The following is a 15,374-nucleotide window of genomic DNA, read 5'->3' as shown; positions in this document are numbered from 1 at the left end:
GATCGTTTAATTTGATTAATTGTTTTGGTGATTAAATGTTCATGTTACCTGGTTTCTAATTGATTCAATGGAACAAGGAAGTTCAATTTAAATTCGTTAATCACTTATTTTCCTTTAAAGAGAAGCAAATTACCTTTAATTGGTTCGATTTGTTTATCATCAGCTGATTGAGTTTCTTTTTGTTCAAATGTTTGATGTTTTGTTTTCTGTGATTTTGATTGTGATTTATTGATTGTCTCCGTTGTTTTTAATCAAATGAATTTATGTCAATTTGATTTTTTTTGTAAAAATTTGTTCTCAATATCTTTGTGATTACTTCAACTCGATTTAAATGAGAGTTGGTTAGTTAATCGATTACTATTTATAAGATTTTATTCAACTCAACGGATTTACCATGAAAAGAAATAGTTTACGTTGGATTTTTAATTGTCATCGATGGTTTCCAACTAAAGATGATCTTTTAATTGCTTTAAGTTGTATTCAAGAGGAAGAGAGGAATAGAATATTTAATTTCGTTTACAAGAAAGACGTTAAACTTGCCTTGATTGGACAATTAATGTTACGTCGATGTGTCTCTGATTGTTTGGATATTCATTATGATCAAGTTTCATTCAGAAGGACTGACAAAGGTAAACCAATTTTACCTGATCAACTACAATTAACTGATGGTGAACCTTTTGATTTCAACATCTCTCATGATGGTGATTATTGTGTTCTAGCTGCTGATTCAATCGATAAGATTGGTGTTGATATTTCGAAGGTTAAACAATCAAATCAACAATCAACTGATGAATATTTTAAAACAATGGAGAGAATATTTTCTCCGCAAGAATGGAAGTTAATTAAATCTCAAGATCCAATGACAATTAATCAAAGTCCATTACATAGATTTCATCGCTTTTGGGCCTTGAAGGAAAGTTTTGTGAAAGCGAAAGCAATTGGAATCGGTTATGAATTACGTCGTATTCAGTTTAATTGTCCAACAATTAATGTTCCAATTAATCAAATTGTCAATGATACTTTGGTTAATCATGATGGTCTTTTGTCCAACAATTGGATGTTTGAAGAATCGTTGATTGATGGTAATCATTTCATTTCTGTGGCTCTTTCTGCAGATGATTTGACTTGTTTTCGTCAACAATCAACTAACAATTTTTTCCAATTTGTACAATTTAATCAACTAATCAATCCAAATGTTCATGTAGTTGTTACCGATGATTTTTGGGTTAAATATAATAACAAAGAAGAGGGTAGACATGTTTAAATTGCTCCTTTGGAATTAGTTTTTTTGTTTATTGTAAAATTAAATGCGATGAATTTGATGATACAATTTATCAAATTAATGTTGATTTTTGTTGTTTTAAAATCATTTGAGTAGATAAATTTAATCCTCACATACGAAATTTGGATGAACAACTAAAACAGTGTCAGCATCTGATTCTGATTCTGCTCCTTTTAAAGAAATTAAGATTCGATCGATGTTGACAAGACGATCGATCACTTTTTCACAGAGTAACTTTTTGGACACCAATTCGGTTTCATCTTCATATTCTTGACCTTCCAAGTACCATTCGATTAAACTTGATTTGGTCATTCCTTGATAATCGTCTTGAGGTGGGTGGACAGTTTCATCTCCTTGGTCCATTCTCTCTTCGAATTCTGGTGATTCTTGTCCATCTTCATCGATTCTTCTTCCTCTTGATTCTCTTCGATCCTCCTCTTGACGTAATTTGGTCGCAAACGCGTTGGCCATCTTAATGTACTCTTCGTGAGACAATCGGATAGATTTTGGTGCCACTTGGTCATCGTCTGCTATTTCCTCTTCCATTTCTTCTTCTTCCACCGGAGCTGCGACTGATTCATCTAAAAGAGAGATGTCAGGTTGTTCAACTCGAACAATTGATTTATTAAGTAATCGAGCTGCTTCTCTGACGTGATTAATGGTCACTTCACTGGAGAAATGGAGTTTGGCGAGGGCTTCAGATAATCGAACTAGAGATTCCAATTGTCTTACTGTGATTCTCCATGATTGTTTGGCACTTCCAGCGAATCCAGTTGCAAGTGCACCTTTATCACCTCTCAAAGTTTTGTAAGTCTCAACCATTTCATGTTCAGCTTCGGGTGTGATTTTTGGTGCGATTTTTCTGGCTTCTTTTATGTACTTCTTAACTTGTTCTAGTGAGTAAATTGTAGTTTCAGCCTCGTCAACATCATCAAAAGCATTCGCATGCATGTCAACTATCTTCCGGGCGACCTCATAATCAGTCCTTTCATTGGCCTCATCTAAAAGCACAAAGAAAAGATCAAATCGAGACATAATAGGTAGAGAGAGGGACAAGTTGTTCCTTAAACTTCTTGAACGATCATAATGACCACCGATCGGATTGGCAGCAGCTAAAATGGAGGTTCGAGCATTCAAAGTAGCTTTAACACCCGCTTTGGCAATACTAATTGTTTGTTGTTCCATTGCTTCATGGATAGCAACTTGATCACGAATATCCATTTTGTCAAATTCATCAATACAACAAATACCTCGATCAGCTAACATCAATGCACCAGCTTCAATCACAAAACCACCTTCTTCATCCCTGACAACAGCGGCGGTTAAACCAGAAGCCGTTGAAGCTTTACCGCTGGTATAAACTGCCTTAAGAGGAGCAGAGTCGGTGATCAACTTGAGAAAACAACTTTTGGCTGTACTTGGATCACCAACAATACAAATATTAATATCTCCTCTTAAATGAGTACCTTCTTCGGTAAATTTACCAACACCACCAAAAAGCTGTAAAAGTAAACCCCTTTTGATGTCATCGTGACCATAAATAGATGGAAATAAACTTGCTACCAGTCCGTCGTATAATCGTTTATCAGCGGCCATAGTTCTGATTTCTTCCATATCGGAATCTTTGAGATGATTTTTCTCTTGATTTTTTTCTTCTTCAATTTTTTGTAATTCTTCCATAGCAGCGGGAATAGAACTTCCTTCACGAACACAACAATTGGCCAAGAAGGCAAGTTTGTAGGTCATTTCTTTCACACCCAAAGTTTTCAGTCCAGAGATTCCATCACCTAATGTAGCATTACCACGATTACCACCAGAGCCAGATTCAGTTTTGATGGCTCCAGCCTGAGCAGTGAACATTTGTAAAACATCAGGAACAACAATTAAGGAACCAATGAAGTCACATCGTTCACCAGCTTGAACACAATCAACCTGTTCGGCTCCACGGAAGATAATGTCTAAACTTCTGGGCATACTACCTCGAGGTATTTCAGCTTGAGTTTCTTGGATTCTAAGCTTTTGAAAATCCACAAAACGAGATTTGTGTAGAACAAGTTTGAACCTTGATCTGTTGGCACACAAATTGTTTCTACAAATAACGGGCTGGGTGAATTTAAATTGTTGAATAACATTTGGAACCTCAGTTCCACAGTCAAGACACTCGAATGTACCATTAATAAGTTCGGGGTGAACAGGGTGTGTTCGAATAATTTGACCTATGATTCAATAGAACGAGAACAAAGAACATTATAGGAAAGATTAAAAGAGAATAAAAAATTGTCAATTATACCTGAAATTCTTCGTAAAGCTCCAATTGAGTTGGTCTTTAATTCTCGAATTTTCATCTGTAAGGCAACATTGTAAAAACCGACGAACAAATCTTTCTTAAGAACATCTCGGATCTGTTTAGTTTCTACCTCATCTTTATCCCTAAGAGTTTCATCTTTAACAAAGGCAACCAGAGCACGACAAAGAAAGGGATAAATACGATAATAAAATTCCAAAATAGTTGAATAAAGAGCAGGATCAAATTTTTGAACATCTTCAAAATCAACATAAAGTGTATTTCGATCTGGACTAAGCAGATTATAAGCATCAGCGGCATATTTAGCTTTATCCGAATCGGGATCATCAGAATAACCTGTAAGAAAATCTCTGAACAATTTTTGAACTTTCTCAGCCAAGTCATCTTTTACTTGAATTGCCTGACCAATAATAGTATCAGCAACATCCATGATTAATTATTGTATTACTTTAAACGAAGAAGAAAAGAAAAATGATAAAATAAAATGGACGAAACAATAAAAACACACAATGAGTGTATACACACAAAGCAGAAGGGAAAAATTTTCTTCACAAAAAGAAAAAGAGAAACAAAAATTAATCGATCTTTTCAAAAGTGGACAACAGTTGAGCAGAAGAAATTGATAATCAGCCAATACCAGAGAACAATTAAAACACAAATTGTAAATTGATAATATAAAACAATTACTAATAAAATTGATCAAGTTAATTGTCCTTTTAATGTTTAAAGTCTCACAGAAAAACACCCAAGCTTTTTGTTCATTTTGGCGCTAAAAGAGTGGAGAGAAAGACTAATTGTCACACCGAGAGAAGCGAATCAAAGAGAAGCGCCAATTTCGAATTGAGTGATTTTCTTTTTTTTAATGAGATTAATTAAAGAATAATTTTTGCATTCGGAGATTAATCTAAATGTATTTTTTTTAGGAACTACGAAAGTTTTTTTATTATTTTTCAGAGGTAATTATGATTCTTTGTAAATGCAAAGAGGGTTTTTTATGTTTTTTCTTCTATAAGTGTGTATCAAAAAAAAAGATGGAGAAATAGGTTTTTAGATTTTCATGCTTTTCCTTGTTCAAGTTTCCATTGTTTTCGAGCTTCAATTGATTCCTCTCTCAGTTTCTCGTATCTAGTTTGATATTTTTCTTTCTCATAGGGAGATAAATTTTTCCATTTCTCGGCGACTTCTGGCATCTTTGGTGCATCAGAACCTGACGATTTAACCAGATCAGTATAATCTTTAAGAAACAAACCATAAGCTGAAACGGGTCTTTTGGGTTTAGCTGCTTTTGCCTCTTTGGCTTTTTGAACTTGCATCTTACTAAAAGCATCCAAGACAACCAGCATCTCTTTAATTGTTATCTTTCGGGTGACAAATTCTGTGTAAACTTGTTTCTTATCCTTATATTCATGATGTTCTTTAGCTGAAAGCTCTTCATAAGGTTGTTTCATTTCCAATTTATCCCATTCCTCTTCGATCAACTTTTTGGCATCATTTTTCTTTAACTCTTTGTTATCCTTTTTCATCTCTTCATATCTGTGGTCAAAATAAATGTTAAACGGACTTCGAGGTAACTTAGGCTTCTCAGGAATACCATTAAAATCAAAAGGCAATTTAATCGAGGTAGAAGAGGCCTCACGACGAGCCTTACCAACAGCCGATGCCGATACTTTAGACTCAAGTCCAGTAGTTGTACTTTGGTTTGTTGTTGTATTTGAAGTCGACTCACCGAGACCAAAAAAACGTATCTGATTGGAAGTCATTATAAGAGATCGTAAATTACGAGTGACAAAAGCCATGGTGATAAAACTAATTAACAAAAAGAAAGTCAGAAAAGAAGAAAAAAAAATATAAACAAATAATATAATTACAATTAAATTAAATTTTCTCCGAGAAAAAAACAAAATCCTGTCAACATGTTTCTCTTTGAGGGAAAGTTAATATATTACAGATTCGTTTCTCCAAAAGAAAAGTAAAACTTGGAAATAATTTAATTTTCGGTAAAATTGTTTAATTGTATTTAGATTTTAATCATTGGACTAATTAAACAATTAACTCATTCAAATGAATATCAAATATTTAGATATAATAAGTTACTTGATGATAGTAATAAAAAAAGAAAATGGATTCAAACAGTTAAATGTGAACTTATTTTATCTTCAAGTTAATTGTTTCTAAATTAATTAATTGTCCAACTTTGTTGTCCATTTAATTACAACCAATTAGTCTGATCATCATGACATGTTAGCTAATCTGTTTAATTATTGCTGTTAATCTTAATACCATTAAACACAATTAACAAACAGAAACGATTAATGACCTCATACAATTAACGAAAATCAAAAGAAAACTTTTATTAATTTCTAATTGTAACAATTAATTAATTAATTAACCAATAAGTTACTACAAAATTGATTTGGCAAAAGTTAATTGTTTTGTTTTTCTTACAGTTAAAATATTAATCAATTGTATTATCTAATTAAATGTTGGACAAGAGCAATTTATTTTTAGGTGAAAAGTTGTTAATTTTTTAATTGAAAGAAATCAACAAAATGATTTACACTAAATTGTTACAATTAAGAATTCATTTGACCAATTAATTAATATTTCGTCTACTTTTCAATGATCAAATTTAATATACAAATACATGAGCAATTTAATGGTGAAACTATTAAACTCGTTGATTAAATTGATTAAAATTTAATGAATTACAATTAAAACTTTTGTTGGTGAGAAAAAGTGAAAGCAAAGTGTCAATTAATTAATCTAATTGTTAAGAGAGAGAGATAAAAATAAAACAGTATAAACATCAAGGTTGGACAAAATTGATAATCATCGAGTTAACTGTAACAATCAAGTTAATTGTAAATAATTTAACAAACAATTTGTGATAGAAGAAAAAAAAACTTAAATATATTAATAGAATGAGATGAAAGCGTTTCGAGAGAAATTAATTTAATCATTAATATAATACGAATATGAATTAATCGAAGCAAATCAAAAACTCATCAACAACTGAATCAACTAATTATCCTCCCACAATTACCACCCCTTTTATTTTGACTAATCTACATGAGGATTAATCCTCTTCCTTATCCACCTTCATCCTTATCCCGCTTCTAATCAATGGATGAGTAAATTTAATCCACTTTAAATTAGTTGTAGTTAACATTTTTACCTTAACGATGGACATGAAATGACCAAGTGTCCAAGATGCTGATGATTAAGGAAGATGAGAGAGAAAAATATTAAAATAAATTAATGATGATCAGTATCATGAACAAGATAATTACTCTGATGATGATGATGATGATGATGATACTGAGAGATTGTTATGGTCAGCTGATTGTAGGGAAAAAAAAGATTCAACTTGAAGAAATTAACAAGAAATTAACTGAACCAGCTCAGAATCAAGATTATGATTATAATCATAATGATGATAATGATACTGTTGATGATGAAAAAAACAACAAGGATGATAAATTGTCCACCTTTGAATAACAGTAAAATAATTAAGTTTTTTTTCTTAGCGAGAGAAGAAAAAAAATTCAATGTTTGATTAACAATCAATGAATTAGAATGATATTTTTAGCGAGTTTAATGAATTATCATTAGTTAATTGTTGAAGCTTTAATAAAAATTTAAACAAAAATAATCGTTTAATTGAAAAAGTTTGTTAATTGTGTTGATATCAAGTCGAAATTAAGTCCGCCCAAAAAATCAACAGAAAAAAATCCAAGTAGAACAAGTTAATTACTCTCTCCCTCTCTCTCACTCACTCACTCACTCATTCACTCACTCACTCACTCACCTTCTCACTCTATCTTCCAGCTCACTTGATTCTCTATCATGATTATCTTCATTTTCACATTTTGTCAAAATTAACTCAACTTTCTTAGTTACCTTTTAACAATCAGTGTAACCACAAGGTCTTCAACTTTTTTTTTTGTTCATTTACCGTTAATTGTGATTAATATTTTATCATGATTAAGTTAATCAATTGACTTGTGATTTTCTGTGATTGATTGTGTGTTTAATATCCATGGTTTAATTTTAATTTGTTAATTGTTCACATAATTGATAACCCTCTGGATGGATTTTAACTGTTAACCATTTGGAATTGTTCGTTGATTGTTTTTAATCAATTTTCTTTTTCTTCTTATTCCTGAAAGTTAATTGTTAATCTAAAGTGAATCTATTATTTGGCAAAAAGGCATCTAATTGGTGCCCAGAGACATCAATTAAAACTGATCATCAGCCCAACAATCAATCATTTTTACCCAAAACTGTTGCTCGATTAACTATTTGCTATTTATTGGTGTTAATTATGTTTCAATTGTTGATTCTTCTTTTAATTGCTTCGCTTAATTGTAAGTAAAATTTTCTTTTCATTTTCTAAAATTTAATATTTCAAAAACTAAACACACAATTTGAATCAACGTTTCCTGATAATTTTATGGCCAATCAACTAACAATTAGTTAATCATGTTGACCTTAGCACAGAAAACAAGTTGATGTTAGTATTTAATTTTTGAATCTTTTTCAGCGGTTTTCATTGATTATTGGGTGAAAGTTAATTACAATTAGACTTTCCAATTGTATGCAATTGATAATAACAATTCATCATGAATAAGAGGAAGATTAAATCATGATGATCGTAAATTGATTAGAAGATGATTATTGATATTATTGAAAGAATCAAATGAAACTGAATCTTGATTAATGGTCTTGATTTTTTCTCTCTTCAAAATTTCGTGATTCAATTGGGTGTTAAATTGAACGTTTCTTTTTATAATTAACTTAATTTCCTTTCAGTTTACAATTCATCGGGACAACATCATGCTCCACATTATTATGGAAAATATCTTGGGAGTTTATCACCGAATTCAGTTCATTCGGTGAAAGGAAAAGTGTATGCAGTCAATGAAACTGCGATTTTCATTGAAGACTTTTCTTACGACGGAGCTGGACCAGGTAATTTAATCACAACAATTAAGAGAAAATCAAAAGTTCTCTCCATAGCAAACACATAGTACCAATTAAATGATAATCAACCATTGAGAAAATCACTGATTCGATTATTATTGACCAAATATAGAGAGATATTAACTGAACAATCAATCAATATCTTTGAAGTTTAGACAATAGGCTCAATGCAATTAGTTTTAATTATAATTATCTATGGAGAGATAGTTAAAAATAGACTCATATTAATAAGCTAATTGTTGATTTTCAGATGCATATTTTTGGGCTGGTTCCTCTCAATCGCCAGATATAAACGGCTTCATCATTCCCGATTCACTTGGAAGGTTAGTTAACCTTGATTATTACCCTTAATTGTGATTAATATAAATATGAAATTATCAACGTAGTAAAACTCTCGAAGGTTAATCTTTATGGTTGAAAAATATATTGAACGAAAATTACATTTCCGTTTCAAGCTGAACACAAATCTCCAAATTTCCGTGGGATTGAAAACAAACATGGAAAAAGATCCAGGAAACAAACGAGAAAAATTACAAAAGAAAGTGAATTTAAATGATTACAATTAATTGGATTAGTTTAGATCAATTAAATTAACGTTAAATGAGAACCAAAATGAGACAATCAAAGATCTGATTAGCAAATTCAAGCTCGAAGATGATGAAGTGAATTTTTGTTCAAAATTTGAAAACAACGAAAACCAAAGACTCGATTAGTGGCAATTCGCAATTGAATTAACTAATTTTCTTAATTGTTTCACAGATATGCTGTTCTTAAAGGGTATTCCAATCAAAATGTTCTACTTAATCTACCCAAAGGTCGGACACTTCAATCCATTAGGTGGATTTCGATTTGGTGTCGTAGCTTTACAGTGAGTCACATTTTCTTTTGTTATTCTTTCATCAATTCTTATTATTAATTAAAACTGTTGTTTACCTTTTAATTATTTCTTTTCAGGCTGATTTTGGACATATTAAAATACCTGCCAACTTTGAACCTCCCAAACCTCTTAACCTTGGACCTATTAGAGGTTTAGCTCATGGAACCAGCGCTTCAGCGGTGATCATTATGGATGCGAAAACTTTGTTCATCAAGAATCTTTATTATGACGGAGCAGCTCCAGGTAAATGATTCTTATTCAATTCAAATCAATTCAATTCAACTCGAACCTACACATTTACATGTATCTTCATGTAAATGAGAGAGAGAGACACCTTTGCTCTCGTAACACTCACACGAAATGTTGATTGTTTGGCTTGGTGACCAAAAACACTTTGGTCAACCTAAAAACGAGCAAATAAAAAAGAGACAAACCTTATTATTAATTATAACCTTTTACCTTATTCTTTGTAACAATCAAGATGCCTTCTTTTTGGTTGGAACTGGCGCTAAACCACATCCAAGAGGTCAAAAGGTTCCCGATGAAACGAACAGGTAAATGAATGCATATATAAAATTATCATTAACAAAGAAACATAATTAACTGCGTCTCTTAGGCCCTAACAATTAACCTTGAATCTAAAAGTCAATCAATTGACGCATTTTCCAAACGCTAAAAGTATTCATATTTTTTTACTTACTTCGAATGGGAAAACCGAGTTAACCTCAACGAACCTGTCGAAGTTAATTAGAGTCTTTCTATTACTAATTGTTACCAATTCTAACATACACACTGTGTAATAAGTGATAGTTTTTTTTGCTGTTGTTGTTTCGAACAAGAAAAAAAAAGATAAACAAACGTAGATCGAGTACAATTTAGTACCAAACTCACGCAATTGACTAACACGCTTCAGTTATCTTATTGAAGGTCCAATCGTAGTAATAATCGTTTGAAAATATTACACTTTTTTTGCGAAATATTGAGATATTATTCTTATACTAATCAGCTAATTATTTGTAATCAATTTAATCTCAGCTTGGAAAAGCTTCATGGTTATTCTGGTGCTGATGTTTGGCTTCGTTTACCTCGAGGATTGACCGTAATGGATATCGATTGGTTCGGACTTTATTGTATAACTTATCGGGAAGATTTCGGTAATGTTCGGGTTCCCAAGAATCTCAATGTTCCTCCTGATTATGTTTTCCTTGAGAGCAAAGTAAGTTAACTAATCACGATTATTTCCAATTAATTGCTATTAATAATAATCCATTTTAATCCCTGTCGTCAGTTGATTAAGTGAAACAACAATAGTTAGAAAAAAAAACTTAACTATTATTAAATCAACGATATTTGAGTGTAATTATATTGTGTTGATATCGTAAAATTCAAGGTCCATTGGTCAACCTTTTTTTTTTAAATTCATCAACTATCAGATTATTAATATATTTTAAACAATTTAATAATAAACACCTCATTCAATCAGTTCAATAAGATATAAACTGTCCGGTTGTTATTCTGATTATCTCACAATCAATTGATTGTTGATGTGTTTATAAACCATTTTTTGATTGAGAGTTTTTCTCGCGTGCTAATCAACTCACCTCTCGTCACAATCAAATCAAAACTATAAATACTCACCTTTTTTTTTATTAATTCATCACCATTATACTATTATTGTTAATTGATTGTTACAATTGATCAGAATTTGACAAATTAACATTATATAAATTGTTTAGCGATTGTTTGTTTTTTCATTGAGTATTAAAAGGTAACAATTAGACATTTATTGATATTTTCCCTCTGAAATTACAATGTAAATAGAGTAAAGTTTTGGAGTTTCTTGTTGTTGTTGATTGTTAATTGTTGGTTAATTGTTTGATTTTCTCTCTTTCCTGTTAAATAGGTAGAACCCTTTATGAGTTGTTTAACTATTTTCCCTGGATTAATGCAAATTAGTTGGGAAGTTAGAGATCAAGAGATATTTTTCCAGCTCGAAGGAAAAGTCGGTAAGTATCATTATTACAATATTTCCAATAAATTGAGAATCAAATCAATATTGATTGATTATCGATAACCGATAAACAATTAAGAATCTTAAATTGATCACTTAAATTGTTATTGTTAGTGTTTAAAGTTACCAAGAATTAACTTACTTGACTTTTTTTCCTTCACAATTTCAACATGATTGGACTTGCGATTGTGTTTGACTTTTAATTGTGAAACAATTGGAAGGAAATTTGAAATTTCTTAAAGTTGTTAAACCTTAACAATTTACTGATTAGTTTACTTATTATTGTATTTTTTTTTCTTCTTCTTCTATTCCTTTTCATCTTCTTAAATCAATTTCAACAGAACCTAATCAATATTTGGCCTTTGGTTTGAGCGGAAGTTCAGAACGACCTGAAATGATTGGTGCCGATGTTGCCGTAACTTTTTACGACACCTTAACAAGTTCAGTTCAAGTTGTTGATTACACACTGAAACACAAATCTCAGGTAATCAATATACTCAACAATTAACATCTAATACAATTAGTTAACTCCCTTCCTATTACATTTGAAAGTGAAAACTTCCAAATTTGTTTATCATGATAATTATCAATCTATTGAAAATTGATTGCGTTTCGTTATTTTCCCTGCCTCAATATTATTATTGAGCTAAAACTCAGCAAATTAGTTATTAACTATTAACAATAAGAGATTAACAATTAAAAATTCATCTGAATGGGACAGAATATCAGTTGAAAGTTATATTGTAGGAAAAAAATGATAATTCATCAATGAGAATTCATATTTTTTTTTCATCATCATCATGAATCCAGTTAATCGTCATTTACAAGCTTGACAATTTATCTTTAGCTGATCTTTTTTGTTAATTTGTTTTTATATTTCTCTTGATTGCTTGAGGTTTATCCAAGCAAATGATAATTGTTGACAGTTAAAGGGAAGGTAAAAAATGGAAAGTGATATTCAATAGAAAACATGAATTCGTTTGGAAAAATTAATCAAATGGTTGATAGATGGCGAAAAAGATTTTGCTTGAATAATCAATTCTTTTCTTTTCTAATTGTGATTAACCATTTTTTTTCCTGCTAATTTGAACAATTAACTTTACCCAATTAATAAGCTTTCAGGTTAATTCAATGAGTATCTTTTGTCGATTAACAATCAACTCGAAATCATATCTTGTTTTCCGTATTTTTAATTTTCCTTTGATGTTCAACTAGGAAAATGATTTTTTCTTTTATAATCATTAATTGGAATGATTTATTTTCGGTAATCAGGAAGATTGAATTTCTACAATTTAACTTATTCCATATTCATTTGTTATCCCTCAGTGTGCACCTCAATCTTATTCTGGAGCTTGTCCAGATGATTTAACTCTTGGTGGAAGACAAGATTTAATCATGATCTCTGGTAATTATCTTAATGGTTACCTCAAGTCGATTTACAAGAGAAACATAATAACCGGTGATCCAAATGCTGATCAGGAAATTTTACCTGATGAATATGCGACAATTGTGGCCGCTATTGGGCCGGTCAATTCTCGTCGTCAAACCGCTTATCATAATATTAAATATACTCGAGCTACCGATCTACCGATACGAATTGCTTTCAATAAGATTCCTTTGAATCGTAACTGTTCATCTCTTAATACCGATAATCTTATCTCAAGTTCCGTTCGATCGCCAATTAAATCGAGAGCATGGAAACAGGATAGGATAAGAGATACAACCATTTTACGAGCACAAATTGGACCCGCTGGAGGTGATCGGGGTTACACAGCGATTACAGGTCTTCAATCCTGGGGAATTGCTTGGTGGATTAACGGTAAATTAATTCCAGAGATTGTTGTTCAACGAGGTAAAAATTACACCTTCATTGTCGAAGGTGGAAATGACCCATCAAACCAAGCCCAATATCATCCACTTTATATTACCGATAATCGTGAAGGAGGTGGAGGTCAAGATCCATCGATTCTTGATACTCCAGGTCATCGGGTATTCGCTGGGGTTACATTTAATCGAGGTGGTCCTGATCCCAATCCGGGTGCTGGTCGTTACTGTGAATGGAAACACCGATCAGGTATTGATAGAGCAAACGAAGTTGATTCCGTTGAAGAATATAAAGAAACACTTCGATTAGACTGTAAACCCGGAAGTCCGGCCATTTTTACATGGACTCCTGATGATAAAACTCCGGATGTTGTTTACTATCAGGTAAATTACTAAATTACCATCTCATTAACCACTTTTTTAATTGTCTTTCTAATGTTTTTCTGCTCTTTAATCATAGTGTTACACTCATCGGAACCTTGGATGGAAAATCTTAGTTAGCTCAAGTTTGAAACTCACCAACAGTATAAGTTTAATTGCCATTCTAATCTCAGTGTTATTGTTACTTTAATTACGAACCACCAACGAAATTTAGTATAAAAGTTAAACAATGAAAATGATAAAGTTATTTTTTCACTTTTAATTAATTTATAATTTGGATAAACGTAAATATTAATACAATTAACTATGTACATTTTCATACATCTCCAAAATTAAATGGATCCAAAATCGGATCGCAATCAACTCAACACTCAGAATGAATGGAAAGTACAAGAGATGAAACAATCAACATCACCATCATCAAGATGATCATTCAAAAGTAATCAAATCATTCATGTTAACAAATGAACAACATTCAAATCAATTAAATTCGTGTGTGTGTGTGTGTGTGTGTGTGATGAAAACAATCAACATGAGATTAATAATAATCATGGATTAAGTTGAAATAACTGTAAACACAAGTGATCAACTAGAAGACAAAGGAACCACTAACAAAACTGACCATCTCAAAGTGACCTCAAGTTTTAATTATGACTTTTAACCCGTTGGTCTCGCTTGGGATGACAACTGAATCTTGATTGTTACAAGGAAAATGTTTGTCTCAAGGGAATGGTCATTTCAATGATAAACAGACCGTTCCAAGATTCGTATCATCATCGTCATCATCATCATCATCATCTAGCAGCACACAACTATCATCATAACAGTAATCATCATCTAATTTCATCACCATTTTCATCTTAATCATCACCATCATCATCATCATCAACCTTTTGTTTTTAACCTTTTTCTTCAAGTTGACAATTTTTCCTTCAAAACTCTCATGCCAAATAGGAAGACGAGCAAGACGAAAGAGCCAGAAATTGATCACAATTTACTAAATAATATAATTAATTGTCGAAAAAAAAAATCAAAGAAATAATAAAAAAATTAATTAAAATCAAATTTTCTCATCAATTGAAATTGAAAACTAATCATTTGATTAACAAACTTTTGCTGAAAATTTCAACGGATGTTGATCAAAATAAAGGATTTTCATCTTCCGTTGATAAAAACAAATTGATTGTCATCTAATTTAGTTAATTAACATCCGTCAGAAAAGATAATGATTAAAAAACAAACAATTAATTGTTAGCAATAAACATAATAATTGCGCCAATGGTTACAAATTTAATTGTCACTAAAGTTTGGATTGTGACAAGTTAACTAAAATTTACCGTTTACAAACAATCAATTGATTAGTTGATTCAGTATTCAGGTATCAATATTTTTCACTCTTAATTGTCACTATTTATTAATCAGTTGAGGTCATTTGGTTTCTCATTTGATTCGGACAATTAACAGTAACAAGCAACAACGGACACATTGGTTTGTTATTTTTTAACAGTTGGATTAACAGTCAACTGATTAACATTTAAACAACACAATTAATTGTCTATCTACTTAAATTGTTATATTTATATCTCACTACAGTTAAACAATAATCGGTTTTAATCACAATCATAATAATCAACTAACTAATTTGATTCGCTCTCTTAAACTTCCGTGTGACTCTTATTCAGACCAATGATCAGGTCACTTTGAGTTGATT

General features: G+C 31.3%; 4 protein-coding genes across 5 annotated transcripts; 2 read left to right on the top strand and 2 right to left on the bottom strand.

Moving 5' to 3' along the window:
* Positions 1 to 29: 29 nt before the first annotated feature.
* Positions 30 to 1,349, top strand: LOC128389567 (L-aminoadipate-semialdehyde dehydrogenase-phosphopantetheinyl transferase-like). Of its 2 annotated transcripts, XM_053349176.1 has the most exons (2): positions 30 to 629; positions 720 to 1,349. In XM_053349176.1, the coding sequence occupies exons 1-2, from the start codon at positions 395 to 397 to the stop codon at positions 1,262 to 1,264; spliced, it is 780 nt and encodes a 259-aa protein (XP_053205151.1). In that variant the 5' UTR covers positions 30 to 394; the 3' UTR covers positions 1,265 to 1,349. The 2 variants fall into 2 exon arrangements, with proteins under 2 accessions (XP_053205151.1, XP_053205150.1); XM_053349175.1 differs by having other exon boundaries at positions 39 to 1,349.
* Positions 1,266 to 4,335, bottom strand: LOC128389557 (DNA replication licensing factor Mcm6-like). Its single transcript, XM_053349164.1, has 2 exons — positions 3,573 to 4,335; positions 1,266 to 3,498 (listed from the first exon to the last, which is right to left on the bottom strand). The coding sequence occupies exons 1-2, from the start codon at positions 4,015 to 4,017 to the stop codon at positions 1,385 to 1,387; spliced, it is 2,559 nt and encodes an 852-aa protein (XP_053205139.1). The 5' UTR covers positions 4,018 to 4,335; the 3' UTR covers positions 1,266 to 1,384.
* Positions 4,336 to 4,500: 165 nt separating this feature from the next.
* On the bottom strand, positions 4,501 to 5,512 carry LOC128389571 (transcription factor A, mitochondrial-like). Its single transcript, XM_053349181.1, has one exon. It carries the CDS (start codon positions 5,381 to 5,383, stop codon positions 4,643 to 4,645), a length of 741 nt encoding a protein of 246 aa, XP_053205156.1. The 5' UTR covers positions 5,384 to 5,512; the 3' UTR covers positions 4,501 to 4,642.
* A 1,948-nt stretch (positions 5,513 to 7,460) lies between these two features.
* On the top strand, positions 7,461 to 14,814 carry LOC128389559 (protein Skeletor, isoforms B/C-like). Its single transcript, XM_053349166.1, has 11 exons — positions 7,461 to 7,954; positions 8,400 to 8,558; positions 8,821 to 8,893; positions 9,330 to 9,438; positions 9,525 to 9,690; positions 9,929 to 10,001; positions 10,483 to 10,663; positions 11,351 to 11,453; positions 11,800 to 11,942; positions 12,785 to 13,666; positions 13,743 to 14,814. The coding sequence occupies exons 1-11, from the start codon at positions 7,912 to 7,914 to the stop codon at positions 13,851 to 13,853; spliced, it is 2,043 nt and encodes a 680-aa protein (XP_053205141.1). The 5' UTR covers positions 7,461 to 7,911; the 3' UTR covers positions 13,854 to 14,814.
* The last annotated feature ends 560 nt before the right edge of the window (positions 14,815 to 15,374 follow it).

The sequence above is a fragment of the Panonychus citri genome, unplaced genomic scaffold (assembly GCF_014898815.1).
Source record: "Panonychus citri isolate SS breed McGregor unplaced genomic scaffold, ASM1489881v1 Contig00108, whole genome shotgun sequence".
Classification (NCBI taxonomy): Eukaryota; Metazoa; Arthropoda; class Arachnida; order Trombidiformes; family Tetranychidae; genus Panonychus; species Panonychus citri.
The sequence above is the reverse complement of the archived record's forward strand: the minus strand, read 5'-3'. Positions and strand labels throughout refer to the sequence as shown.

What these genes read in the sequence shown, in the direction of transcription:
- LOC128389567 (XM_053349175.1), top strand. Translation starts at nt 395, where the DNA reads ATGAAAAGAAATAGTTTACGTTGGATTTTTAATTGTCATCGATGGTTT.
- LOC128389557 (XM_053349164.1), bottom strand. Translation starts at nt 4,017, where the DNA reads ATGGATGTTGCTGATACTATTATTGGTCAGGCAATTCAAGTAAAAGAT. An exon ending in AGCTTTACGAAGAATTTCAG is followed by an intron (nt 3,499 to 3,572) that starts GTATAATTGACA and finishes ATTGAATCATAG; the next exon opens with GTCAAATTATTCGAACACAC.
- LOC128389571 (XM_053349181.1), bottom strand. Translation starts at nt 5,383, where the DNA reads ATGGCTTTTGTCACTCGTAATTTACGATCTCTTATAATGACTTCCAAT.
- LOC128389559 (XM_053349166.1), top strand. Translation starts at nt 7,912, where the DNA reads ATGTTTCAATTGTTGATTCTTCTTTTAATTGCTTCGCTTAATT. An exon ending in ATTCCCGATTCACTTGGAAG is followed by an intron (nt 8,894 to 9,329) that starts GTTAGTTAACCT and finishes ATTGTTTCACAG; the next exon opens with ATATGCTGTTCTTAAAGGGT. An exon ending in TTATGACGGAGCAGCTCCAG is followed by an intron (nt 9,691 to 9,928) that starts GTAAATGATTCT and finishes GTAACAATCAAG; the next exon opens with ATGCCTTCTTTTTGGTTGGA.